Source organism: Pteronotus mesoamericanus, unplaced genomic scaffold, assembly GCF_021234165.1.
Source record: "Pteronotus mesoamericanus isolate MK-2021 breed Mesoamerican mustached bat unplaced genomic scaffold, CSHL_Meso_final contig_1193, whole genome shotgun sequence".
NCBI lineage: Eukaryota > Metazoa > Chordata > Mammalia > Chiroptera > Mormoopidae > Pteronotus > Pteronotus mesoamericanus.
Window position 1 is genome coordinate 2,722,476 of NW_026555039.1, and position 27,735 is coordinate 2,750,210.

The 27,735-nt window shown below is 66.4% G+C and overlaps 2 protein-coding genes across 3 annotated transcripts in view; one reads left to right on the top strand and one right to left on the bottom strand.

Moving 5' to 3' along the window:
• Positions 1-252: 252 nt before the first annotated feature.
• Positions 253-27,310, bottom strand: CALML6 (calmodulin like 6). Its single transcript, XM_054583749.1, has 4 exons — positions 27,140-27,310; positions 803-977; positions 591-741; positions 253-501 (listed from the first exon to the last, which is right to left on the bottom strand). The coding sequence occupies exons 1-4, from the start codon at positions 27,308-27,310 to the stop codon at positions 330-332; spliced, it is 669 nt and encodes a 222-aa protein (XP_054439724.1). The 3' UTR covers positions 253-329.
• GNB1 (G protein subunit beta 1) overlaps positions 16,275-27,735 on the top strand; it is a 56,789-nt gene continuing 45,328 nt past the window's right edge. For both annotated transcript variants that reach the window (XM_054584094.1, XM_054584103.1), the window contains exon 1: positions 16,275-16,526. The gene's annotated coding sequence lies outside the window, so the exon portion shown is untranslated. The remainder of the gene's footprint in view (positions 16,527-27,735) is intronic.

The window sequence follows — 27,735 nt, forward strand, 5'->3', positions numbered from 1 at the left end:
CGCCCCCAGTGCGGGCAGACGGGGCGAGTGGCAGGGCTCAGCCTGGGCCCGGCCCCACCTTTGGGCTGCTGTTGTGGGTGGTGTCAAGTGTCACAGCAGAAGTGACGGGTTGCGTGCCATGGGTGACTCTGGAAAACTCTCTCCCGCCTCCAGACCCACGTCTCCACGAGGCTGGAAACACTGAAGCACACAGGGGTCAGGTGGGCGCGTTTATTGGCCGCATCGCTGGGGCGGGGCCGGTGGTGCGGGCAGTGGCTCCTCCACCGGGCAGGCCGCCCACAGCCAGAGCAGCTGCTCCTACCGGACTAGCTTGAAGGACTCTCCGGTCATCATGGCCACGAACTCGGAAAGCAGAGGGCGTGACAGCAGCCTGGCCGGCCTGGGCTGTGAGCTCCCGGGGCCCGTCCCCTGCTCACCCTCGTGGTCGTCCTCATGGCCTCCTCCATCAGCTGCCCCGTGTCCACCTCACTGAGGGGCTCGCCCGCGTTCATGAGCACAGACCTGCGCGAGGCCGGCCCCCCACCATGAGTGGCAGCCCGCGGGGCGCCCGCCCTCGCCCGCCCTCGCTCGCCCCACCAGCCCCGCCCTGCTCGAGTGTGTCCCGGTGGAGGCAGCCCTTGCCCTCCTGGTCGAAGACTCGGAGGGCCACCCGCAGCTCGCCCTCCTGGTTCCGGGCCTTCTCCCAGGGAATCCCCGTCGGGGCCAGGAAGCTGTCGCAGTTGAAGAAGGCTTTGCAGGGAGCTAGGGCAGGGCGCACCCCTCCCACGCAGGCGGTGGACCCCGGGCCCCGCCTTGGGCTCACTGTCTCGGTCCACGGCCTTGGCCATGGAGGTCAGCTGGCTCTCTGTGGGGTTGGTGCCCAGCCGGCTCACGAGCCGCTCCAGCTCCCCCATCGTCACCTCCCTGTTGCCCTCCTCGTTGAACATCTCGAAGACCCCCTTGTACTTGGTGGCCTGCGCGGCCACCAGGCTCTCTGTCTGCAAGGATGCGGGGACACGGCGGCCTGCTCCACGGGGTCCTGCTGCCCTCCTTCCAGGGGACATGTGAGGCCCCAGCAGGGCGCGGGGCTCAACACATCCTTCAGAGCTCGTGGTTCGAAAGGGGGCCCCCAGCCCTGGCAGGTGCGGCTCCGTGGACGGAGCGCCGGCCTGCGAACCGCAGGGTCGCCAGCGTGATTCCCGGTCAGGCCTCAGGCCTGGGCTGCGGGCCAGGTCCCCAGTAGGGGGCGCACGAGAGGCCACTGTTTCTCCCTCTCACAACGATGTTTCTCTCCCTCTCGGTCTCCCTTCTCCTCTCGCTAAAAATAAATTAAAAAAAAAAAGGAGGCCCCAGCCTGGAGCTCCAGGATGAGGGGCAACAGGCAGCGGGCCCTGAGGGATGAGCAGGGCTCCGACCGGCCGCTGAGGGGGACGGGCACTTGAGCTGGGCTGGGTGGGGGGCGCCAGGGGCCCAGGGGCCAGGGCACGGGGCCGCGGCAGTGGGCACACGGTGAGGCCAGGTGAGGGGCACCTGGGACCAACGTGGGGAGGAGCCCCGCCCAGGTCAGGGTGAAGGCTCCAGGGCAAGGGGCTTCCGGGCCTGCACGCAGGCAGGGCTTGGGGACAGCCCAGCCCCTGGCCACCGCCTGCCTGCCCCCACCGTGGCAGCTTTGGGAAGGGCTGCTCGGCCCCGGCTGTGCCCTCTCCGTCCAGCCTCACGGAACTGCTTCCTTGGGTTCCCAGGGAGACCCTTATAGCCCCAGGCCCAGCCAGCCCTGTGCCCGGCGCCCCAGCCCCCAGCCCCCAGCCCCGCCCCAGCCACCGCCAGCAGCCCGCCACGGGGGCTCTGCCGGAAGGGCCTCACCATGTCTGTGGCTGGCTGAGAGGACACTGCACGGCGTCGCTAGAGCTTCTGTGGCAGAGCACGGGGACGGGAGCGGCGCGTCTTCGCTGGGCCCGGCGGCCCATGGCCCCCGGGGTCCAGATTCCGAGAACCTTTTATGGCCAGGAGATCCTGCGGCCCTATTTAGGGACAGGGCTGGCTCTTCCCCACAGGCCCCTCCTGGCCCGCCTCGGCCTGGGCACCGCCCGCCCTGGGGCCCCCTCAGGCCCTGAGTCCCCGCCAAGGCCCCCGCCCCGGCGTGGTTCTCCCAGGGCCGCAGCAAAGATGGACACCTCCGGCCGAGGGCAGTGGAGGGGCTGTCCCCGCTCTGCCGCCTCACCTTCCCTCCCTCCCTGTGGCAGGACCCTCGCCGGCCTGTGAGGGTCCTCGCTGGCGGCCCGCCCCGCTCAGGTATCGCCCTCAGGGCCGTGGGGACCCAGCACCAGCGCCGCCAGCACTGGCAGGTGCTCTAAGCCGGGGGAGGGTGTGAGCGCGGCCAGGGGTCTGCAGCCCAAGAGGAGGACAACTTCACCTGGCTGGGGGTGAGGGGGCAGAGCAGAGCGGGCCGGGGGGCCAGACTGGCCACTGCGAGGCCAGGCCAGCTTTCCTCTGGCCGGCAGGGGCTACCCTCAGGGAAACCCGACCTCCCTTCCACTCAGAAGAGCAAAGCTGGCTCCTGAGGGGGCCAGGTGCCGGCCGTTTAGTGAGCAGATGCCACAGCAGCACACATACCTGCACACGCGTGCTTGGCCCTCAGACACAGGCACCCCCCCGCAGGGCTCCCAACGCCCCTGCTGCTGCTCAGGGCTGCTGCTGCTCCCCCCGGGCACCGAGCACAAGACCTGCTGAGGGGCCCCTCCCACGCCCTGCAGTTCCTGCCCCGAGAGGGTCACTGTCACCCCCTCCCCCGCCACGTGCCATCCCCCGGCGTCCTGCTTGTGTGGTGCGCACACCTGCCCCGGCCTGTGGCTGCTTGATGAATCTGAGCAGGTGAGCCATGCCCTGCCCCCGCCACCGCCCGCTGCTCTGCCGGCTCGGCCGCCAGGGAAGCTGAAGCCACAGGGCCGCCAGCTGCTGAGGCCGCAGATTTGTGCTGACAGGGACAGGAGGGCCCCAGCGGGCGCCAGGCCACCGGGCGGCCGGGCGGGGTGTTGGCGGGGAAGAAGCCTGCTCCGGTTCCCTCCCTTGCACCATGCGAAGACTCTCCCGCCCTCCCACCTGAAGATCCCCGCGACAGGAGCCAGCAGTGCAGCACCGCTCCAGTGGGCCTCTCTGCACTGGAAAGAGCAAGCAACCACAGCCCGCGGAGGAGGCAGCGGAGGGCACAACGCGGGCGGCCGGGTGGGGCAGCCGGGGCCTCAGGGCAAAGCCGGGCGGCCTCTCGCCACCCAGCCAGGCTCCGGCGCCGGGAGTTCGCTCCAACGCCAGCCCGGACCGCGCTGCGAGGCTTTCTTGTTTTCATGTACCTGTTGATTACAGTGGTGGAGTCTGCATGAAACATCACTCTGCAAAAGGCGGGAACATTTGTTGACCCTCAATGACGTACCGCACTCTTTTTGTTTGTTCTCTTTTATTATGTGGGAGAAACACACATCACATAAAATTCGCCATCCCAGCCATTCTGCAGGTGGAACTCAGAGGCAGCAGGCACGTCACACGGCTGTGCGGTCGTCACCGCTGTCCCCTCCAGAACTTTCCCTCTTCCCCAGCTGACACTGATTCCACTTAACACTCGCCCCAGCCGCTCCCCAGCCCCTGCACCGCTGCCTGCTCTGTCTGCATGGGCCTGCCTCCTCCGGGACCTCGCGGGAGAGGGATGGCACGGCGCGTGTCCCTCTTGTGCCTGGTCTGGCTACTCCACGGAGCACGTCCTCAAGGTCCGTCCACGCAGCAAATGTCACAATGTCCTTCATTTTGTAAGGCCGGTTAATAACCATTCCATTGGGAGTTGTGTTAGAATTTTCCACCAAAATACAACCAATTATATGCAGATGCTGTTATTGTAGGGATTGGCTCACGTGATTATGGAGTCCAAGACCTCCCGGAGCTGCCGGCTGCGAGCCGGAGACCCGGGGAGCAGGCGGTGGACTGAAGGGGCGGGCGACGGCCTGAGAACCAGGAGCGCAGACGCCCGAGGGCAGGACCGGACGGAGGTCGCGGCTCAGACAGACAGACCTCGCGGCGCCTTTGCGCTCCGTGCGGGCCTCCAAAGCTCACCCGGGGCCGTCCACGCTCTCGTTCGCTCCGTCCGCAGATTCAAAGGCTTCTCGAGAAGCCCGCACAGACACCGCGCCCCATTCGGGTCCTGCGGTCCCACTACTTGCCGGGCGCTCGGCCCCGTCCCTTCGCTCGGCCCCGCCCCGGCACCCTGACGCGTCGTTCAGCCCCGCCCCCGGTCCGTCGCTCGGCCCCGCCTCCTCAGTCCTAGGTTTTGCCCGCCGAGGGGTCGGTCCCAACACCCGGCCCCACCCCGTCGCCGGGCCTCGCTCCCGGTCCGGCGACTCCGCCCCTCTTGGTCCCGCCTCCTTGCGTCGGTTGGTCGTGCCCTGTCACTCAATCCGAACCCGGAAGCGGTGCGCCAGGCGGCCAGTCCGCGCGTCTGCACCAGGCGGCGCTCGTGGGCCGCGCGGAGGCGGGGCGGGGCGGGGCCTGGCGGGGCGGGGCGGGGCCTGGCGGGGCGGGGCCGGACGGATCCGGGCGGGGCGCCGGGCCGGCCCCAGTTCCGGGTCCCCGGCGGTGGAGGTCGGTCTTCGCGGGCTGGAACCGGGCAGGGTCTTGGTCCGGGAAACGCACCCGGACCGCGTTCGGCCCCTCGTTTCAAAACCCTGCCCTCCAAGCCTCACTTTGGGTTCCCACAATCGCTAGGACAGAAAAAGGTGTAAACATCCCTTTCCTTGTCCCATAGGGCAGACGACAGCCCCGTCCGAGGCGGGAGCAGAGAGTGGGTCGGGACGCCCGCTGCGCGGTTGTGGAGCCTTCTCCCGACGCGACTTCCGTGCCTGCAGACACGTCCCCAGGCGGACCCCGTGCGCAGCAGGGCGGGCAGGCCCGCTCCAGGATGGCCCTGCTGCAGGGGCCTTGGCCTGGGCGTCCTGAGGCTCCCTGGCCTGCTCAGCAGCCTGGCCCGCCGCCCTGGCCGGCCGAGTGTCCTGGGGGTGCCCCTGCCCGGCGCAGGCCCCTGGCCTCACCGCTGCTCTGGGCCCCGTGTCCCTGTCCCTGTTCCTCGTGGGGTTCAGAGGCTTTTGTTTTCTGGTGGCTCCCCCTTATCTTCCTCTGTCTTTGTTTAAATGCGACGACAGCAAGGTCATTTTGTCCAAAAGCTAAAAGTTTGTTTTCAAGATTTTATTTATTTTTAGAGAGAGGAGAAGAAAGGGAAAAGAAGGAGAGAAACATCGTGAGAAACATTGATCCGCTGCCTCTCGCACGCGCCCTGACCCGGCACTGGACCTGCCACCCAGGCCTGGGCCCCGACCGGGCATCAAACCGGCAACCTTTGCACTTCGCAGGCTGATGCCCAAGCAGCGAGCCACATCGGTCAGGGCCAAAGCTAAGGGGTTTTAAATGCATCGGGCGCCTCAGATCCCTCTGCAGCTGCGTTCCCGAAGTCTCAGCAGCCGCGGAGGGGAGGGTCCTGGCGGTCTGTCCTGCACAGAGGGCAAACGGAGGCTCGAGGCGGCGAGGCGCCTTGCCAAGGGGACTGCCGCCCGCTCTGCGCGGAGCCTAGCCCTGGGGCGGCCCCCATGGGCCTGTCGGGGGCAGAGCCAGGCGGCAGGGAGGATGCACAGCCCTGGCCTCACGGTGCCCCAGGTGCTACCCTGACAGGGTTGACCCCCAGCCCCTCACCCTCTGGGGGGCTTCCTCCCCTCCCCACGGAGGTCCCCACACCTCAGTGCCAATCCAAAATATGACACGCACACCCCCTACCCTCGACCACCTGGGGCTTTGGGAGGGGCAATGGGGCAGGACAGACAGGCCCCCGTAGAGGTCTGATCTGGGAGCCTGAGCAACCCCCAGAGGACCCCAGGGCAGGCCGGGGACGAGCCCTGGGCAGGTGCCCAAGGGACAAGCCGGCACAGGCTCACCTGACGTCACAGCGACAACGCAGGGCCCCTGGCTCCAGGTTGCGTCCCTGTGGGCCCTCCTGCCCCCGCCGCCCTGCCTCCGCTGGTTTCCAAGCCGTGCAGGCCCAGCGGCCCAGCAGGGGCCCCGGGGTGCTCCGGGCTCCGCCCAGCACCCTGCTGCCTGGGGCCCCAGCCCACCGCCGACCGCCTCCTTCACCTTGGGCCTCCTGCCCTCGGGGACCCCGAGACCACCCCTCTGGCTCCACCCTCCCCAGGCCCCTTCCAGGCACACCTTGCATCACCTCCCAGGCGGCCCCTGGGCTGGGCCTCAGGCGCAGCAGGTTCTTGAAAAACAGCCCGTAGGCCCTGGGGCTCACGGGAGAGGAGGCCAGCTGCGCCTTCCAGACCGAGGTCCCCAAGGAGGGCCTGCAGGACTGGGACCCCTGAGCTGGGGACTGGGCCTGCTGCAGGGGCCCTGGGCTGCGATGGCCCGGCAGAAGGGCAGTTGCTGTCCCCTCCCTTGCCCAGGGCCCTTGCTGTGTGTCCCGCCTGACTTGGGGCAGAGCCTGGTGGCCCAGGGCAGGGGCAGGCAGGGAGGCAGAGGGATCCAGGGACGCCTTCCCTTCCAGCTGCCCCCTGGCCCAGCGCACAGCAGACACAGACATCCCCACAGCCACTGGCACCCTTTCCCGCTTCAGCAGGCGGCTGAAGGGGCTGGGCTGCCCCAGGTCATGCCAGGCCAGGGTCACCCATGGGGCAAGGGGCAGGAGGACCACTGCCTCACCTCCCAAGGTGGGGAGGAGAAAGCACAGGAGGGGCTGAGCTTTCCCGCTGCAGCAGCGAGACCCTGCACCCCTGTGCCCCCGGCCCGGGCCTGGCTGCCGAGGCCGGAGCCCTGAGCCCTGAGCCCTGAGCCCGCCCCAGGGTCCCACACCAGGGAAGGCGGAGCCCGGAGCCAGGAGCCCTGTGGGGGCAGGGGCCTCCCGTGGCAGGAGCACCGGGGTGGAGGTGGGTGACAGGAAGGGCCCCTCCTTCCTGCTGAGGTGCCCCAGGCCCGGCAGTCATGGCCCCAGCCCCATCCTGCCTCCTGGCTGCGTTCAGACCCCCTCACGGAGGCTCTGCAACCCTGCAGCAGACCCCGCTGTCCTGGCCATCTGATCCTGTGGGGGTTCTGAACTGGCCACCCCAAGATGTGCCTCGGTGGTGTGGATGTGAAAAATGTCCAAACCCGGAGAGAATTTTTATGAGTTTATTGGAGCCAAACTGACAATTGCCGGGGAGGGGGGGCAGAATCTCACGGGGTTGAGGAAATGCTCCAGAGACGGGGGCGTCTTTGCACCTCATTAGACAGGAGGGAGGGGGAGGGGGGTTACCGGGAGCCGCCGCAGGGGGCGGGAGAAGGCGGGGCGGGAACCTCGGGGACGGGATGACAGGCAGAAGGGCCAGCTGCGCCCCTCTCCTCCGCGGCGGGGGGGGGGGGGGCACAGGGCAGTGAGCACGAACGGGAGGCCCCGCGGGGCTGGCGGCCCCGTGCCAGCAGGGGAGCTGGAAAGGGTGCGACTCTGACCTGCAAAGAAAGGTCTGTGACCTCGATGCAAAGGGACCGCAGACAGCCTCCCTCCCTCCCTTCCCGTTCACCTTTGTCAAGTAAACATTGACCCTTGTCAAAGAAGCGAGGAGCCTGGGACGGGCCACCCGCTGTGACGCCCCGACCCGCCTCGGGTCAGGAACGTTCAGGTCCCGCGTGGCTACCGGCGACGTCTGACTGGGTCAGGCCCGCGCAGGCCGCCCCTGGGTGGCTGGGTTTCATGTGCGGTCCCCAAGCAACTGGGTTAAAGGCGAGAGAGCAGCTCACGCCCGTCCCTGACCTACCTACGAGACCGGCATTAAGGCCTCTCCCAGGAGCGACGATCAGAAGAGACTTCCTTTGGCCTCTCTGCCTCTAGGGCAGAACAGGTTCTTACTGAGTGATCACTAAGCGCCTGCTGCTCTTGTCACCCTGCAAAGACCGTCTGAAGCCCCCGGCACGTCACCTGGTCCCCAGCTCGGGACGTCTCACGAGCCCACGCTCCCTTCCCAGCTGCGGACCCCTCATGCCTGTGGGTCTCGGACTCTCAGGTTTGCGGGGCTCCCACACACATGTAGGTCTTAAATTTGGTCATTTTCTGTTGCTCATCTGCCGCAGGTCTCTGTCAGTATCACACCAGCCAGAAGAACCTTGGGCGGAGAGGGAAGCTGCTTCCTCCCCCACAGCCCTTTGTCTGCAGCGTCTCCACCCCTCCCTGGGGTTCTCCTCCTGCTCACTGGCTTCCCGCTCTCCCCTTGCGGGGACACCTGTGGCACTGGGCCATCCTGGGCTGCACTGGTTCCCCCGCGGCTCTTCCCGGGCCACCACGCCCCTTCCCCCTTCTCCGCTGCCAACTCAAGCGTCTGGGGCTAGAAAGGTCCGGGGCCCGCACACTCGCCTGGGGCCCTGACACCTGCCCCTCCGCATGCGCCTGGCTCACTGCCAGTGGAGCACCCCTGCCGCCACCTTGCCCTCTCGTCCCCGGCACACAGGGCCCTGCCCGGCCTGCCCCGCACCCCACACTGCCCTGCGCGCGGCTCCTCCTGCCGGGGGGACCGCGCGCCGCTCCCAGGTCACGCCCAGCAGGCCTGCGTCCACTCCACCGTGGCCCTGCACGCGCTGACTGCCACGGACCGGCCAAAGGACTGAGGCGGCCACTGTCCGATCTATGTTTTCAATTTTTTTATTTTTTAAAATGATTTTATTTACTTAATCTTTAGAGAGAAGGGAAGGGAGGGAGAAAGAGAAGGAGAGAAACATCCATCAGATGCCTCTTGCACGCTTGGAGTGCAAGACCCGGCCCACCGTCGGCCTGGGCCCTGACTGGGAATTGAACCAGCGACCTCCTTTGGTTCTCAGGCCGGTGCCTCAATCCACTGAGTCACACCAGCCAGGGCCAGTTTATCCTTTTTTTTTTCCAGAGAGTAAAGTTTTTATTCCCTCTCCAAGAAAGGAGAGTGGGACGGGTGGAGAGATGCACCAGCCCTGAGGGGCAGGGCCTGGGCTCCAACTGCATGGTAATCGGATTAAGGGGGGGCGGTGCAGCGGGGCGGGGGAGGGGGGCCCTGGCCGTTGGCGGCTTCAGAACCGAGGCAGCCACCTCCTGCCTGGGGCGGCGGGGACGTCGTGAGCAGTTGGTCAGTCACCTTCCGTTTTGCTTTTCAGTCATTTCCACTCCTGGAGACAAGCTTCTTCCTCAACATCGACAAAAGGCATCTTGATGGGGGTTCGCCCCGCAGCTGACGGGCGGGTAGGGTTCCCCACACGATGGATCCCGAAGGCAGCCGCGGGGGAGGCTGTCCGCAAGGTCCGGGGAGACGGAGCAGGGCTAGAGTCCTCTCTCGGAACCGCACAGAGACGGGGCGGGGGCGAGTCAGGGGCGAGCTGTCGCTGCCCGCTGCCCCGCTGGCCGCACGTCTCGGGAGGACGGAGGAGAGCGCGAAGTGGAAACATCCCCGCACGGGCCACCAAAACGTGAGGGTGGTCGATGACGCAGGCTGTGAACGAATTCACAAAGGGAGGAGAAAGCGTAGAGAAGCAAGTTTTTATTTGCTCTCCAAGAAAGGACAGCGCATGCTCCCGAGAGAGCCCACCGGGTATCTGCGAATCAGCTCTCTGACACGGGCCTGGTGTCCAGGCTGCACCAAGAACCCCCACAGCTCCACACAACCACAAACACACAAGTCCAAGTGTGGGCACAGGCCCCCACAGACACTCCGCCAAAGAAGAGGCCCACAGGCCCACCAGCCGGGCGCTCAGCAACACCTGTGGCCGGGAAATGCAAATCGAAGGCCCGAGAGACACCACTTCACACCCGCGAGGATGGCGGGGGCCGATAAGGCAGACGGGGACACGCGTGAGCAAGCACCTGGCTCCCTGCGAGGGTGGCGGAGGACAGCGTGGCGCGTCCTTCGGCTGGTCGCGGACCTGCCCCGTGATGCCGCGGCTCCACGCCTAGTAAACACCCAAAAGCATTGAAAACAGATGTTCAAGCAAAACGCGCACAAGAGTGTTCGTGGCAGCTCTGGTCATGTCGGCCAAAGGTGGAAACAGCCACGTGTCCGCCAGCAAGAGACAGGGAAACGAGGCGTCGTCTGTCCCCACGGCGGAACGGTACTGTGTCAACAAGCCGCGAAGCTCCGACCTCTGACACTCGCTACGGTGTCCACGGGCCTGGGAATGTCAGGCGCACACGCGAGGTCACGCGCGGCTCCCAGGACCGGCAAACTCACGGGGGCAGAAGGCAGGCCGACCCGCGGTTGGGGGGTCTGGGGGTGGGAGTGGGGAGCGGCGCTCACAGGGAGGGCTTCCCTCGGAGGAGGTGACAACGTTGTGGAACTCGACAGACGTGGCGGTGGCACAATAAAGTGAACGTGTGCCTGTCACTGAACTGTGCACTTCCAAAGGGTGGAAATGGTAAGTTCTACCACAATGTCAGACAGGAAAGGGGTGATGAGACAGAGCCCTGTGTAGCCAACCATCAAGTCCCTGGGAGGGCTTGAGAGCCCCTCCTGCTTAGGGGGTGGGGGCCGCCGTGGGGAGAAAGTTCCTCAAGGAGGCCCCTGGGCTGAGCAGAGGGTAGGCTGGGGACCGGGGCGCTTCGGTCACGGGGCTGAGTCCCTGCCCTTCTCGGGACCATCCCTCCAGGTCTGTGACCTGAGAAGAGACCAAGGGGCAATCAAGACACAGTGTCCAGCCGCGGCGGGTGCGGCTCAGCGGACCGAGCGCCGGCCTGCCAACCAAAGGGTGGCCGGTCCGATCCCCAGTCAGGGCACAGGCCTGGGCTGCGGGCCAGGTCCCCAGTGCGGGGCGCGCGAGAGGCAACCACACAGGGATGTCTCTCTCCCTCTCTCCAGCCCCCCTAAAAATAAATAAATACAACCTTAAAAAAGACCGTGACCAGGATGCCGTACCAGAGGACAGGGCCACCTCTGCCGGGCAACCGGGGGCCCCGAGTGTCAACACCCGGGTGGCAGATGTGCCGGGGGCGGCAGCGCGGGGTGCAGGGGTGCAGTGGGAGCGGCAGCCCCGGGCCCAGGCGGCCTGGAGGGTCCTGTCCCTGCCCATCGGTGCCACCGCCCTAGCTGTGCCCCGCCGGCGCCCGGGGAGGACTGCCCTGCCCCAGGGCACAGCCCCTCTTGGAACCGTCCCATCAGACGGCCCCTGGTCAGCGTCCTTGGGGCGAGAGGGCGGTTCCAGGGCACACACTGCCGCCCTGCGTCTGACCTGGCGGGGCTGGCAGGGCAGTGGCTTGGGGAGGCTCTGCCGGCTGTGCCCTTCTGTGGCCCCTTGGCAGGCACCCCGGGGCTGGACGGCCCACCGTCCCTCAGTCCCCGGCTGGCGCCACCGGGGCAAGCCGTCTACTCGGCAGGTCCTGGCCGAGCTGAGCCGGGTCCCCGGCGCCCCTCCCCCCGGCAGGGCCCTGGAGACCAGGGTGGGTCCAGTGGACGAGTTCCGGGGACCCCCACGGCTGTCACCCTGCCGGCCCCTGCTCCGTCCACACTGACGCCTGGGGGAAGGCGGGTGCAGGCCTCGGCCCCTGTGCCTGTGCTTCCTGCCGAGGCCCCGCTGGAGTAGGCCCAGGCCTGCAGGCGGTACCTGAGGACAGGAGGCTTGGGAGCAGCAGGGCAGGGGGCCCAGGAGGGGGCTCAGGGGCTCTGAGCCCCACGGCCCCGCGGGCGCAGCGGCTGGGCCGCCAGCCCTCCCTGTGCCCTCATCCCTCCGGGCGCCTCTCCGGTCCGCGTGAGGTGTTGGTGCCTGCGTGGGCCCCTCCGCGACCCTCCAGCCCTCCGTCTCTCTGGCGCCCTGAGCGTCTGCACCACACGGGCAGGGCCCCCGGCCGGCCAGCCAGGCCGGGCCGGGCGGGGTCTGCGGCTGGGCAGGCGGCTGCGGGAAGTGCGGAGAACAATCAGGGCCTCCCTGCCAGGGAGCCGCCCTGCAGGACGGGAAGTGCGGGGGAGGAGGAGGGGTGGGCCGAGTGCGGGCCTGGACTGCCCCCTGGGGCACCCTGGAGGCCTCCACCCTGGGAGCCTCCCAGGTTGCTGTGGGGGGTGGGGCAGAGCCCGCCCTGCCCAGCCCAGCCTCCCAGGCTCTAGCCCCTGCATCCGGCTGGAGGGCCCAGCAGGCCAGAGGCGAGGGCCAGGCCTCCAGGCCGGCCGGGAGGAGCCAGGAGGGCGGCCCCATCCTGCTTGCAGCCAGTGGGCAGGTGGGGACAGCTTTGTGTCCCCTGCCCAGCTGCTCTCCCCCAGGTGACGGCACAGCGCGTGGCTCTGGGTGCTGCCTGGGGTCCCAGCAGGGCGACTGGCTGTGTCCCCTGCATCCCCTGCCCCCAGGAAATCTGAGACAGCCCTTTCACAGCTGCCCCGGGCCCACTCGGACACCTCGGGGCCTTCAGGGTGATGCGGCAGCTGAGCCGGGGGTGGTGGGAAGCCACTTCCCCGCCAGGCAGAGAGAAGGGAGAGGAAACCCCGTGGGGTGTGGGGAACAGAGCCAAGCGGGAGCCTTGGCAGCCTGAGCGAACGCCTGGACCCAGCCATGCCTGACACCCGCCCGTTCGCACGCGGGCCGTTCGCTGGGCCTGTCTCTTGCCTCTCTTCCCAGAAGCTGGTTTACGCTTCTGCCACTCGCCACCCTGAGTCGTGACTGATTCTCCACGCTCCCGGTTGCATCCTTCTCTGTTAGAGAGGTTTGTGTCCCCAACAGAGATGTCTCCCTCTGTGAATGGTGACGTGGACGCCACAGGGCAGCCCAGGGCCTGCAGGGAGAGCACAGGCAGCTGCCTCCTCCAGGAGCCGCCGCATCGCCCGGGAGGCAGCTCAGGGCTTTGCTGAGTGGACGGTCCAGCTGGGCGCTGCCCGCCTGGGATGGTGGCCTCCAGGAGGGGCAGGAAGGGCACCGGGGCCTTCCCTCGGGTGTCTGCTCCAAGGCTGGGGCGGGGAGACACGCCCCCTGAAATGCAGCTGCTCCGTGCTTACCCACCTCCATCTCTCGGTACTTTCTGGTCCCCCCTGGTGGGTCATGAGCAAAGTGGGTGACCAGGCAGGTGAGGCGCTCGGAGGTCAGGTCAGCGGAAGCACGTTGGGGGTTCGGAGGACAAGGAAGCAGCCACACTCTGGGGCAGGGAGGGGCTGCTTCCACCGCATGGGGCAGGGGGGAATTCAGGGGCCCTTTGGGGTGTGCTGGGAGCCAGGGGCAATGACCCGCACCCTCCCCACGGTGACCTGGTTGCCACAGCACCAGCCTCTCCGCCCCTGATGCCTGTGGCCTCACTGGCCATGCCCACCTTCTCCAGCCTTGACTCTTCCTGGGGCTCTGAGGGGTCAGCCCATCCCCCCTCAGCACCCACACAGCTCTGCGGGCCCCCTCCCGCCCACCGTACCAGGGACTTTGCTTGAACCTCGCTGTCCCGCTGGCCGGCCCACCTACAGCTGCCCACCTGCTGCCCCTGCGCCTCCCCCGCAGACCCTCCAGCGTCCAGGCGCTGCACACCCACGGCGCTCGGCCCAGAGAAGGGATCTGGAGCAGCCCCCTCCTCTCCGACCCTGTTCGCCACCAGCCCTCCCTCGGGAAGCCCGCGGGAACTGACTGAGCGCCTCCCGGATTACCTACATTCGCTCCCTCTGCCTGCCTTCCCTGTCTTCTCCTCCTCCTCCTCTGGGGCGGGAGGCAGGGCCAGGCTGCTGTCTCACTTACCGGACGGACGCGGAGGCCGGCTGCTCACGTGACGCAGAAGCAGCCCGGCTCGGCAGGACCGGACAGACCCTGCGGGAGCACCCCTGGGGCCCTGAGACCCTTCAAAGCCAGGCTTGGCGTGCGGCCCAGGTGGGCCCCAGTCCTGTTCATGCGCACAGATTGTCTGAGTGATTCACATTTAACAGGACCGAGCTCTCCGTCAGACCAGCTCCCGCTAAAGAACAGATGGGGTGGGGGGGGGTATCTAAATTATGCATTTGCGCCCCCCCAGGATTTCAGTGAAGGCCTGGCACTCGGCTGAGCCCTTGGCTGCCTCCTCCCCTTGTGGGCGCTGCTCGCCCTGGAGCTGCCTGGCCGGCCTGGGTCTGGCTGGCCGGGTGCAGCTGTGGACTGGGGACCACAGGTTGACCTCTAAGCCGCATGTCTCCAGAGTAGGGGCGTGTGGCTGGGAAATCAGACGCCTGGGTTCCTGGCTGACTGGGCAAGAGGTCCCCCGATCCACCACTGGCTGATTGAGGCCCCAGGGAGGCGGGGCCCTGGGCAGCAGCTGGGGGCCAAAAGCTGCAGGGGGTCTGGGCAGGAGGGGGTTGGGGTTGGGGAGAGCAGGCTCCGCACAATGTCTTTCACATCCTTGAGGTCCGAAGGGCCCCGCCTGGAGGCTCCTGAGGGTTCCTGAGAGCCGGCCAAGGCCCAGGGCATGTGTCCCCAAGGCCAGATAGCCCTGCTGCCTGGGACCCTTCAGAGCACGTCAGGGAAGGATGGAGCCCCGGGCTGCACAGGGGATCTGGGCCTGAGGACCTGGGTCCCTGCTCCTGCCCTCCTGCCTTCCCCTCAACTTTGCCCCTCACACCCTGTCCATAAACACATAAAGGAGGGTTTCAGGTCGGGCCGCGGGGCAAGTTCCAGCGAAGGCCCGGCCACACCCTGTAGACTGACAGATTAGCTGGGGTGCCAAGGGCTGCCCCCGAAGTCCTGGGGCAACTGGCGTGGGCAGTAGTAGTCCAGCGGCCCTGCCCTGCAGCCCGGGGGTCCCTGGAGATGAGTCTGACCGGGATCACGGTGGGAGCAGGGGAGCCCTGAGGCCGCAGCCTGGTGCTGGCCAAGGACCTGGGCGGGCAGAGGGTTCTGAGGCGTCCCCCACGCCTCCTGACACCCCCACAGCAGCACAGAGGTGTCCACAGAGACCGCTCCCCCCCCTGCTCTGCTGCCCAGTGGGCCCCCTCCTCCTCCTTTCCCGTCCCTTTCTCCGGAGGAGCCAGGGCAGAAAAGAACCGTGCACGGAGGAGGACGGGGGACCTGCAGTTTGCGGAGGGGCCGTGGGCGCTGCCGGTGGTTTTAAGCAGAGGAGCTAAGCAATCGGTTCAGTCCTGGCTAAGCTGGGGAAGGTGAATCTCCCTGGTGGCGTGGGGGCCCTGATGGCTCAGCGGAGGTCACAGTCACTGGGGGGTGAGGGGTGGGGTGTCTGGGACTAGGGGAGGCTGGTCACCTGCGCGGGACGGTGTGTGTGCACCTACCGGGCTGCACTGACTGCAAGGACGGGTAATGACACCGGGGTAGCAGTAAGCGCGCCCGGAGGCCAGAGCCGGGCTCCTACGGAACCAGGGTTCTTGGAAGAAAAGGCTGAGTTCAGGGTTGGGGGCGGGAGCGCCTGCAGTGAGCCCAGTGCACACGCTGTGCCAGGCGTTGAAGAAGGGCTGCAAGGATGATGGGGACGGGCTGCTGCGTGGAAAGGAAGGGCCGCTGACATGGGCAACAGTCCTGACTGCGGGGGACAGGGTCCCTTGAGGTTGTGGCCTATGTAAGGGGTCAGCTGGGTCGCTGGCATGTCCTCCAGTTCCCCTGCCCCCAGCGCCAGGAGGGGAGGGAAGGGCAGGGGGCCCAGTCGGTGGGAGGTGCTGGTGGGGGGCGGCCTCGGAACCGGGAGGCGGAGGTGCGCTGGGCTGGCGAGGCGAGCGGTGGCCCCATCTGACCCACCCGCCTTCTCGCCTTTCCCGTCGGGGTTTTCCATCCCAGCGGCCCCGCTGACGTCTCAGCAGCACCTGCCGGGTGGGCCACCTCTCCTCCCGACAAGCTTTCCCGCGGTCTCACCGCTCCGCCCAGGCGGCCACCCCACAAGGGCCACGCAAGGCGGCGCTGCCCGAACCCCACGAGTCTCGCGGGCTCTTCGGAGCGCCGGCCCTGTCCACGGCGGCGGGGCGTCCGGGCCTCGTCTCGACCGGGCCCCGCTGGGCCGCCGCCGTACACGGAGGAACCGGCAAGCTCTCTGGAACCCACAGGCCTGAGGGTCAGACGGGCTGCGCGTGGGCGGGGTGCGGGGCAAGGCAAGACTCGGCTCCCACCCTGCGGCCTCCGCCCGCGTCTGCCTGGCCGGTCACCGAGCCGGTCAGCAGCGAGAGACCCGGGCCAGCGCCTGGGGCGCGGAACGCGGCAGGCCTCGGTGGCCCCGGAGCCGGTCCCCCAAGGCGCGGCGCGGCGCGGCGCGGCGCCTTTAATTGGCTCTCAGGCGCGGAACCGGGACAGGGAGGAAGCGCGCGTGCGCGCGCGCGCCGGGCCGGGGCCGAGGCGTGCGTGCGCGCGGCGTGCGCGGTGACGCGGCCGTGGGGTTTCCCGAGGCTGCGGACAGGGGCCGCCGCGCCCATCGATGGCTGGAGGCGTCTGAGGGCGAACGGAGGCGGCGGCGGCGGGCGCGGGCGCAGAGTGGAGCAGCCGCCGCGGGACCGGACCGAGCCTCGCCGCGCACCTGCCGCAGCGCCCGCGGAACGGCCCGAGCGCGACCACCTCCCGGAGCAGCGGCGAGGCGGCCGAGGCTACGGGGTGCGGGCGCGGCAGGCGGGACGAGCGCCGAGGTGAGCGCGGTGGCACCGACCCCTCCCGGCCTCACGGCTCCGGCTCTGCTGCCCCTACCCGGCGACCCCCGACCCCCGTCGCGTCCCCGCTCAGCTGCCCGCCGGGGCCGCCCCGCCCCCACCCGCTACGGGGCCGCGTCTTCCTGCCCCGCCCGGGTGGGGTCTGCGGGGTGGGGGCGGGCGCGGTGGGGGCGGGCGGGGACCCTGCGGGCGTGGGCCGGGGCCGGGGTCGGGGCGAAGATCCGCGGCTCGGTGTCTCAGGTCCGGGGCTGGGGGCTGGGGTCTGGGTCTGGGGAACTGGGGCTGCCGCTTGAGTTCCGGGGTTCTGGGTCCTGGTTTCTAGGTCGGGGTCCGCGGTCAGGGCCCTGGGTTGGGGTCCGGGGTTCCTATCCGGGTCCGGGGGGTCGGGGTTCGGGTTCTGGCTCGGGTTCCAGGGTCCTGAGCTCAGGGTCGGTGTGCGAGGCCCTGGGTCCAGCCCGGCCTTCCCGGGGCTGTGCGCTGGGCCGGGGTCTGCGGCCCGGCCCCTCCCGCGCGCCGGGCCGCCGGGCGGGAGAACAAAGGCGGCGCCGCTGCTGCAGTGGGTGTGGGTGCTCGTCCTTTGCTCGGAAGGACGTCGTGGTTTAGGTGCCCCTTTTCTGGCGACTCTGAAGTTCGGGCTTGGGGACGACACGATGGAGGGGGGGAGGACGATGAAATGAGGAAGCGGGGCCCGGCCGGCGCGGCCGCCGGGGACATTCGGGGGGAGCGAAGGCAGAAGCGAAGCGCTGTGCTGGAAAGCCCAGAACAATAGCGACTCTCCGCTGTCTTCGTTTTTACTGGGAAGTGAGCGGCGGCCCCACGGCGAGCCTTTTCTCGTTTTCTCCCTCGCGCGGCTCGGGGCTTGCGTGCGGGGCAGGTGGGCGGGAGGGGGACCCGAGGTGGGCGGGAGGGGGGGCCAGGACGCCCCAGGGGTCAGGGCCTGGCCGGGGTCCCCGAGCCCCGATGAATGGCCGGGAGCCCAGGCCCCGCGACAAGATGGCGCGGCCGCCGCCGCCTTTGTCAGCGTCGCGCGCTCCCGGACCCCGCGGCCGCCGCGCCGGGCCTGGGGTTCGCGAGGCGTGACTCTGAGGGACCTGGGCGGGGGACCACGTGCGGGCGAGGCGTCCTCGGGCGGCCCCAGCGGGCTCCTCGGGGGCCGCGGTCGCGGTGGGGGAGGGGCCGTGCTGGCAATTCCGCCGGGTGGAGGCCCAGCCTTCGGCCCTGAAAGGCCCTGAAAATCCTCCTCGGCTTCTGCTCGCGAATTGATGGCTGGTTCAATGGGTGTTCGCAGCTTAAGTCCTTTCAGCCACACGGGTAGCGCGCGAAAGTCGTGGCCTTGTCTGCTCGGGGCCTCTTCGTTGAAGCTCTTTCCGACCGCGAGGATGGGGATCGGTGCCCCCGGGGGCCGCGGCGGCCGGCGCGTCGCTTGGTGCGGACGGGAGCTGGGCGCCTACGAGCCGGGGCCTGCGCTTCTGGCGCGGGCAGTGTGGTGGTTTTCTGTGTCTTTCATTTTGCCGCCCATCTGATAACTGGTCTCAAGTATTTGGTCACTGAGAGTCCCGTAGGAGATTTATTACTAGCTAAGAAAATATGTAGGTTGTTTTCACGATTAGCAAATACATGGAAGCGTGAGCTTTGTGAGGGATTCTTTCTAGATCCTGGGTAAGGTCCTCAGAGCGTCATCACCGCAGAGGTTTCTGCATAACTTCTTTGTTCCCTAATTTGAAGCTGTAGTCTTTTTTGGGGGGGGAGGGGGTGGAAGGGTTTTTTAATATGAAATTCAGGTTTGCGTTTGAGTTGTAGTAAGATGGGGTTTGATCTGGATTATTCCGGAAGGTACATATTGCAAAAAGAAAGCAAACAGGCAGTTCCTTTTTTGCTTCCTTGCTCGGACTGGGTTTGTGGCTGGGGAGCGAGCTGGTGCCACCAGCAAGGAGGTGGGTGCGACACCCCGCTCGGCGGGGCTGGGGGCCCTCGGCTGCCTTCGTCTCCCGAACGAGGGGCACCCAGAAGTGGGTGGAGCTGGGGGGCAACCCCGCCAGGCCCCATGGGGGGAGGGCAGCTTCTGGAGGCTGGAGGCCAGGCCTCTCCTTCCCGAGACTCCCCTTGTGGCGGGGCTGGCCCGGCAGCGCTGCCTGCCTGGCCCGGCGCTTTTGGGGCGGGCGCACCCCCTGGGCGGGAGCTTGACTCCCACAGGGCAGGGCGGGCAGGGCGGGCAGGGCGGGCAGGGCGGGCAGGGCGGGCAGGGCGGGCAGGGCACCTGGCCCAGCGCCCCTCCGCCCCTCCGCTGCGTGCGGAAGGGTTTCTCTCTGGTGCCTTGAACTGCCTCTGGTTTTCAGGGGAGCTGGAACCAAGTTTCCTCAGATTTAATCAACCCCAGGAGAGATTTCAAAAGGCTGGGCTGCCATGGGCTGTGGAGTGGGGTGTTGTCTTCTTTTAAAAAGCAAATCTCTTTTCAACAAAATCTTTTTCACATCTAGTCACTTCGGTTTGTTTGTTATTCACTGGTTTGATGGAAAGGTTTTGTTCCTTAAAATATCTTCTGAGAAAGGTCTTCAGGGCGTCTGTAGACTTACCTATTCTAATGAAGAGCATTGATTTTATTTCAGACACGTGGTATTGGCATTTATTAGTTTTTTCATTGGTTTTTTTTTTTTTTTCCTCTGCCCAAAAGATTTGGCTCATGCTGGTCTCTAGATTGGATTAAGCTGTTACTGTGCACAGACCTCGGCTTTTAGCATTAGGGGATTGGTAATAGATAGTCTCAATTTCATTATCTGGGCCTGGCCATATGGCAGGCCCTGTTATTTTGAAACCCCTGTTCAGCGTGAGTCTAGGAAGGCACTGAACGAGAGGCGCCAGGGTTTTGAACCCGGTCTGCATTCTGTCTCAGGCTCGCGCTCGGTGCTCGGAGAGCAGTTAGCGAAGCTCAGAAGCGGACGGATCGGTCAGGTGTGTGGTTGAGCGAATGTACAACGAGGGGATAAAAACAAATTCGGGTTGACACGGAGGTCAGAGAGATACGGTGCAAACCTGCCGGTGGAGCAGGGCCTGAGGGAAGCCGCGGCCAGGCGTCTGCGGGGGGCGTGAGCGTCGAGCGTCGGGGCGTCACCCTGGCTGTCCCGGGGAGGACTGGAGCACCACTTGTTTCTTCCCTTTTTCGGGTTGAGTGTATTGGGTGACATTGGTAATAAAATCGCCCAGGTTCCAGGGGTCCAGCTCTGTCACACGTCATTCACCTGCGGCTCGGAGTGCGTGTACCCCGCCAGGACCAGTCCTCTGCAGCCGTGCGCAGCCCCGGGAATGCGGAGCTGGGCAGCCTGCCCGCCCTGGGGGCAGCACTGGCGCCAGGGCCTCCGGACTGGGGACCGTTGCCCCCGCTGCCCCCGCCGCCCAGGGCAGCGCGCTTTGTGTTTCCTAAAGACTTAAGTGAGCATTTCCTCATCTGACTTAGCAAATTACAATTCTGGCCAAACGCCATTTCTTTCTTTCTTTTGTTACAGATTTTATTTATTTTTAGAGAGGGGAAAGGAGAAAGAGAGGGAGAGAAACGTCCATGTGTGGTTGCCTCTTGCACACCCCCAGCCAGGGACCTGGCCCACAGCCCACACATGTGCCCTGACTGGGAATCGAACCGGCAGCTGTTTGGTTCACAGGCTGGCGCTCAATCCACTGAGCCCCACCAGCCAGGATGCAAAAAGTCATTTCTAAAAACGTAACAGTTTGAAAGATCGGGTTGAGATCATCTGAGGTAATGCTTAAGAGAACATCCAGGTGAACCTGTGTTGCCTTTGATAAACGCTGCTACGGCTTGGTGATTAGCGGCTGCAGGCTCACAGTGGCACTTGGGCCGGGGTACCCCGGGCGGACGTGTGTTTCTCCGTGTTCCTGGGCCTGGTCCTGGGGCGGCTGTAAAGTGCATTCCCAGCTGGAGCTGTTTGTAGAGAACGTCCCAGGGACTTGAAAGTGACTCCTGGGTTCTAGGGCGGGAGGGAGGCTCCTGTTTCTGTCAGGCCCACGGGTGCCCGCGGTGGAGGGGGGCCCTGGCTCCAGGACGTGCCTTGCAGGTTGGAGGGTGCGTGTGGCCTCTTGTTGCGCTACCTCCTCCCCTGCCCCCGCTCCTGGGGCGTCGCTGTGCCTGCGCGGCCTTGCTCTCGCTGCCACCGCGTTCGCTGACATCACAGGGGGTGACTTCCTGAGCCACTTTCCTTCTCGGAGAAGGGCGTCACTTTCACTCCAGGGCGTGGGCACGTGGAGCAGCCTGACCTCTGTCCCCTGTCTCCGCTCCCTTCGCTCCTTGAAAGGCTTCCTTTATCTCTGTAGGGTGACTTTGACCCTCAAGTTCATTTTGAAAACTGGTGAAATTATTTACTTTTTAGAGATTGCACCTCTCCCTTTATGAGGCTGTTTTTGAATTTCACAGAACTTTTTCTGGCATTTTTTTTAACCACCGCAAGTCGCATCTCCTGCCGCCCCCATTCACCCCTCTGCCTTGGCCTGCGCCCCCACCCTCCTCTTCCTCTGGTCGCCACCGGGCTCCGGTCTATTTTAGGGGTTTGGGGGGTGTTTTTTGCTTTCTCCCTCTACCTTTCCCCCAGCCCCCCGCCCTTCCCCTCTGGCAGCTGGCAGCTGGCAGCCTGCTCTCGGTGTCTCTGAGCCTGTTTCTGGTGTGTTCATCAGTTCATCTGTTCGCCGGAGCCCACATGCGCGTGCAGTCACGTGGCGATCGCCTCGCTCTCTCCAGCTGCTTTGCCGAGCGCCCCGCTCTCCAGGCCGGCCCGCGCGTGCTGGCGCACAGGTAGGGGCGCCGCCTTCTGCAGGGCCGCGTGGAGTCGCGCTGTGTGAAAGCGCCGCAACCCCTTGGTCCGCTCGTCTACGCTGATGCAGACTCGGGCCGCTTCCACCCTTGGCTCCTGGGATTCTTTGGGCAGCTCTTGCTTCGCCAGCCAGTGACAGAATGAAATGCTCTCCACCTGCTCTCACAAAGTCTGCGGCTGCACGTTTGTTGGACGCGCGCCCCTTCAGCCCTTCTCGTCGGGGGCCGAGGCTGAAAGCTGTCGTGGAAGGGCCGTCGCCTGGGATCTTCCTGCGCTCGCGGCTTCGTGGGGAGCCGGACAGTCGCCAGCGGGCTGTGGGCAGCAGCCCTGCTCTGGTTTAGCGATGGCTTTCCGGGACGGTGAGGCCGAGACCCGGCGGCGGGTTCAGGAGCAGCCCCGCCTGGCGGGCTGGCACGGGCCCTCACGCAGCAGCCACTCGCGGCCTCCTCCTGCTGTCTGGCCGGCACCCGCGGCGGCGCTGGCTGCGGGAGGGGCTGGTGCTCAGCAGCAGTTTATCGGGGTGCAGGGGGCGGGGAGAGCGGGCTGCCCGCCCAGGGAGTGGCTGGGCTCAAGGGCTGGAGAGAAAGGGACCTCAGGAGGCCTGAGCCTTGGTCCAGACTCCGTGCCCACGTCTGAGGGCTCTGGGAAGCCTGAGGAGCATTTAAGGAGCAAAGTGGCTCAGTCGGGACCCTCACGTGGACTCCAGCTCAGACGTGCTTGGCCGGGCGGGAGCCTGGGGGCAGATTCCAGCCGGGGGGGCTGGGGCAGCAGGGACAGGGTCAGGGCAGCAGGCAGAGCTGGGGCCAGAGGGAGCTGAGCAGAGGGCAGGCGGGCCAACCACAGGGGCCTGTCGTCCTGGGCAGCTGGGTGGCTGCTTTGCATTCACTTTGCGTGTTCGGTGGAGAGGGGATGGTTTATGCATCCTGGGCTTGAGGGCGCGGTCCCACGTCCTGCGTCCAGGGTGCATCCCTCCTTGTACTTCCTCTTCCTGTCCCTGCGGAGCTCCTCAGCGGACCCTGTGGACAGGCAGCCGCATGCCGGGCCCTCTGATCCCATCGGTCTGCGCGGCCTGCCTTGCCGCCTTCCAGCCCATCGCTCCTTGTGCCTTGTCACTCCCGTGTCACCGGCCCTGAAGGGGGACGCACGGTAGGGAGCTGTTGAGTCACTGACTGTGCGCGTGGGGTGCGGCACTCTGGAGGCGCGCTCTGAGTTGTCTGCATTTAGAGGGGGGCTGGAGCCTTGGGAGGAATCACCACTTAGAGCAAGAAGCCTGCAAGTGTTTCCTGTGCGCCCCTGGGGGTTGCGGGGACCTCCCCCCAACCTCGCGTCCGAGCCAGAGTTGGGAGCCTACGGCGGCGGCGTGCGTGCGGTGGGGGCTGGCGTGGTGGCCTCAGGGCCGAGGTCAAGCCTGGCGAGCAGTGACCGCGGGCATGCGGACTCGTGGTGAAGAAGTCCAGTTTCATCCAGTGTCCGGCCAGGACGGACGGCACTGATGGCGACCCTGAGCCCTTCGTTGTCCTTGCCTGTGTCACGAAGTGGGGAGTGCGCACAGAGCTGCCCCGGGCCGCCGCCCTGGGGCCTGGGGCGGAGAGGGCAGCCGACACACGGTGGCTGTGGGGGCAGGGCCGTTGGCAGCAGGTGCTTCCTTGAAAATGACGGAGCAAACCAGACACTTCAGGAGTGACGGACGCTGTTGGTAGAGCAATGGAGTCAGAGCTTTCGAATGGAAAGGCGGGTGTTGGAAATCGCGCCTTTGCTGCCCTGAGCTGGCGGCCTCCTGGGACTGCGCGGCCCCCCGTGAGGCAGGGGTGGTGCTGACAACACTCTCGTCGGCTGTGCCGCGAGCTCGCCAGCCCTTGGGTGATCGGCTCCCGTCGGCAGCCGGCACTTTCCAAGCGGCCGGATGGCGCGACCAGCTCGGCAGTAGGCCCGCGCTGGGCTGGGAGCAGTGCAGACCCACCTGCGGGCACTGCCCACGTGGGGGGCCTGGCCGTCGCGCCCGTCAGACACGGCGGGGGGAGCCCCGCGGCCTTTCCCGACCTGGCACTGTGCGAGGCCGAGTTTTCCTCATGGGTTGGTCAAAAAGCTTGTTACGTTTTGTCGGGACGATGGCTCCAATAATGCTTAGTTGTCTTTAACTTCGTTTGAAACAATTTTGTTAGGTTGCATTGTGACAGCTGACATATCAGCGTGCATTTTTTAAAAACTCGTCAAAATTGATGTTTTATGTAGCCACTTTATTGTTGAAGATGGAAGAAGATGCGTAACATTTTTGGGGTGTTGTGTTTTTATTATTCCAAGAAAGGTAAAAACACAATGGAAATAAAAAAAAAGATCCGTGCCGTGTATGGAGAAGGCGCTGTGACCGGCCAGGCGTGCCAGCAGCGGCGTGAGAGGTCATGGCGCCGTCGGCCCGCTGGCCACGGCCCTGTGCCGAGGGGCTGCCGGTGCGCTGGGCGGTGCCCTGCGGTTGCCACCGGCCAGAGGCGGCGAACAGACACAGGAGACCCACAGAGCAGAGTCGGCGGTGGGAGTGAAAAACGTGTCTTATTTTATGGAGAAAACCTAACGGGCCATTTGTCCAACTCAGAATTTGGACCGGAACGAGACACCGCGACGCGGCGTGTGTGGAGGGGACGTCAGCAGCGTGTGCACACGCGTGAGGCACTGCTCTTCTCGCCCAGTTACTTTTCTTGTCATTTTGTGAAAGTGATATCTATGGTCACATGTAACAGGCCGTTAGACCGCACTAGGCCGTCCCTCCGTTTCTGACATGGTGGACAGGGCCCAGGACCCTCGGTCATGAAGGAGGCAGCGGCCCGCGACCTGGCTCCCTGCGTGGCGGCCTGGCCTGGCCCCTCTCGGCGGTGACCCAGGGCGCCCGCAGGGACCAGGGGTGTCCTCGGCAGGAGACAGCTCCCGTCCTGGTGTGCGCCCTTCCCTGGGGAGAGGAGCCCAGAGGCTCCAAAGGTCGGAGGCCTGCTGGGGTAGCTTGAGAAGGGCCGGGGAACAGCACAGGGGGCGGCACTAGAGGACGGAGAATGGGACCAGAAGGGAGGGGCCGCGGAGAATCGGAGGTGGCCCAGGAGTCAGCGGGCAGGGCCGCCTGTCCGCAGTGGGCGCGGGGCTTGTGCGGGAGGGGTGCTCTGGCGCGCCTCGCTCTCCCTCAGGGCTCAGAGCGAGGAGCCCGTGAGCAGGGAGGGGGCTCCTCCAGGGCCTGGCAGGGCCCGCGGGCAGCTGGTGGCGGTGGCATGGTCTCCCCCTGGTGCGGCACAGGCGCTGGGAAGCGCTGTGGGGGTGGCTGGGGTCTGCTTGCACAGGCGGCCGTCGGGGAGGTGGGAGGCTGGGGAGCGGGCCTGCGGGGAGGAGCTCACCCCGCCCCGGACCCCAGCCCAGCCCCGCCCCGCACCCGGCACTGCCGTGGCAGCGGGTCCTGATGCTGTCCGCCTGTCGCCGGGGCCCCGCGGACGGAGCGGCCTGTGGCTGCGTGCGGCCCACAGGTCAGCTCTGAGGCCGGGCATCAGCTGGGGCCCCGGCCAGGAATCCGTGGAACCGAGTTTGAACTCGAGTGGTTCGCCTTCGGGGCCTGGGCCCGCAGTCACCACACCAGGCCCCTCTGCCAGAGGCCACCTCCCGCCCGTCCCCTCCGTCCCCTCCGTCCCGGGACTTCCGCGTCTGCCTCGCCGGCCGACAGGCCGCTCTTGTAGAACCCCTCCCCCACCCCCAGCCTTGGTGCCCTTTTCAGCCTCTGTTCTTGTTTTCCTCTTTTTAAGTTGAGCTCCCGGGACAGGCGCGTGGTGTCCTGCCTTGGCGCCTCCCGTGGTCTGGGTCTTGTTTTCAGGGGGCCTTGTTCCAGTTCCCCCCGCCGAGGCCACCAGTGTTGTCCTGTGAAGGTGTCCTCTTCAATACTCCCGTTTTGTTGTCTGTTTTTATCTTTAACTGTTTTTATAATAAAAGTGTTCAGCCGTAGTGTGTGGGCAGGAGAGGAAAAGCGAGGACGAAAAGCACAGCTCCTTCCAGGACGCGGCCGCGTGCGGCTGTGGCGCTGCGCTCGGCCCTCTGGGTCGCTCGGGGTGTGCCAAGGTTCCTGCCCCCCGCGTTCTGAACGTCACCCGTTGCCGCTGCCTCGCATCGACTGGACCTGCCGCCTGGGCTGGCCGTGCCCACGCCCTGGGTTTCCAGGTTCCGCCAGCGCCCTGCTCGGAGGCCGCCGCTGGTGGCCGCTGGGCTCTGGCTCCGGGCTTCCTCCTCTCAGCGGCCTAGCACCCCTGTCCCCGTCCCCGTCCCCACCTCCAGCTGCTCCAGCTTGGCTCTGAGGTGCCGCTCTGTTGGTTTCCTGTGGAGGCTGTGCCCGACGGGCGCACACGGAGCGGCTTGGAGCAGCGGACCCTGTCCTCTCCCGGGCTGGGGGCTGGGAGTCCAAGTTCAAGCCGAGGGGCAGCAGGGCAGCTGCCTGGGCGTCACAGACCCCCCTCCCTGCCCCCCGCCGCCCTCACAGGGGTACCTGGCATTGGGTTGGGACCCGCTCTCGCTCGGCACAGCCTCCTTTTAAGTTAACCGATTATAGCTGCAAAGGTCACCGTTGCATGTCCCAGGTGGACAGGAATTTTCGGGGACCCTGTCCAAGCTGCCGCAGTGCCCCAGAGCTTTGCCCTCGGCCCTGTCTCCCCAGCGTCCCTGCCCTTCGCGTCCCAGCGTGGAAAAGAACGTCTCAGTCGCAGGCTGACGGAGCCGCCCCGGGCCTCACTAGCTAAACTGGGCCGCCCTGGGCGGGCCGGCGGCTCCCAGATCGAGGTTCAGGGTTGGAGCTCGGGGCGGGGGCGGGGAGCCCCCAGGAGTCCCTGTGCCTTGGAGGTGAGGAAAAAGAGCTCCCCGGAGCGGCCGTGGGCTACGGCGGACCAGCCCCTCCATGCAGCCCTCTCCCCGGGTTCCCGGCCCCTCAGCCCGGGGCGCCTGCCCGGTCTCCTGGAGGGGCTCGGCCGTGCCGGCCGTGCGCGCCCCCGAGTCCAGCCTGTGTGCAGGGCTGTGTGCTGGCGGTTTGGTGACTTGCATTGCTGTCTCCGCCCCAGCCTCTCTGACCTGCTGTCTCTTCTGCATCTGTCCACTTGGCATCTCCATTCTTTTTGCTGTTTTCACCAGTGAGTCTTTTTCTTGCGTATTTAAGAAAACTTTTTTTTTTTTTAAATATCAATTTTAGGGAGAGAAGGAAGTGAAGGGGAGAACGAGAAGCATGGGTTTGCGGGTCCCCTCGCCCGTGCGTGCGTCGGGTGCTGTGGGGGGCGACGCTCTAACCCCCGGGGCCGCCTGGCCCGGGGCCCTTGAGTCTTGGATCCTTCAGGTCTCAGCTTGAATGTCGCCGCCTCAAAGAGCCTTTTCCCAGTCACCGCCCGGCTCTTGACCTGCTCTCGACTGCGCGGTCCCTGCCTGTGTGGTGTCCGCCTCAGGGCGGGGCCGCCCGGCTGTGCGCCCATCTCCGGCACGGCACCCTCCCGTCCGCCAGGGCACCCAGGACCGGGCCGGGCAGCGGCCAGAGGAGAGCCCGAGAGGGAGGAGCCGGCTCCTCGGTGTTTTCCTGAGAACAGCCGGGGTCTGTGGGTCGGGCCCACGTAGCCGTCGACGGGGTGTGGGGTGGGTTTCGGGGTGGCTGCTGTGGACCCAGAGGCGAGAAGGGAAAGGGGGCGTTCCCTGGGAAGCGGTGGGATTGTGGTGCCCAGCGCCGAGCGGCAGGTGTTTCAGATGTGCTTGTGAGTCAGCAGGTGCCTGTCCCGCCCTCTTTACGTGCTCTCCGGGCGCAGAAGTGGCCACAAAGGGTTCCTGCCACCTGCACCCGGGCGCACGCTGGGAGGGCGCCAAGCCGGGCTGTGCGAAGTCTCCTCTGTCTCCAAGCAGCTCCTCCGCACAGACGCCTGCCGTGCGCTGCAGCGGCGCTGGCCGGTCCCAGAGCCGCATCGCCGGCCTCTGCGGCGGTGCCGGGGAGCAGGCCGAGGGTCGGCGGCGCTGTTCGGGCAGAACGCCCGCCGGGGACGCGCCCACTGCGCTCGGCGTCGACGCTCAGGACTCGGGGCTCGCGGTCGCTAGGCGACAGCACCTCGGCCTGGTGTTGGGTCTGAGCGCCTGGTCCGCGCGGACGTGGTGCGCTCGGTTGGGGGGGGTGCGGGCGCGAGAGGAGGGACCCGCTCCCAGCAGCAGTGCGATTCCCTGACTCCAGGGAGGAGCTTTTTGAAATATTAAATTTTTTTTGAAGATTTTATATGTTTTCTTGTTAAAGGTTTTATTTATTTTGAGGGAGAGGGGAAGGGAGGGAGAAGGAGGGAGAGGAGCCTCGACGTGCGAGGGGAACGCGCATCGGCCGCCTCTAACACACCGCCAGCGGG

Coding starts and splice junctions, on each gene's coding strand:
- CALML6 (XM_054583749.1), bottom strand. CDS start 27,310: ATGCGGCTCTGGGACCGGCCAGCGCCGCTGCAGCGCACGGCAGGCGTC. Junction 978..27,139: donor CTTCTGCGCCCGGAGAGCAC/GTAAAGAGGGCG, acceptor GCATCCTTGCAG/ACAGAGAGCCTGGTGGCCGC. Junction 742..802: donor CAAGGCCGTGGACCGAGACA/GTGAGCCCAAGG, acceptor GCCCTGCCCTAG/CTCCCTGCAAAGCCTTCTTC.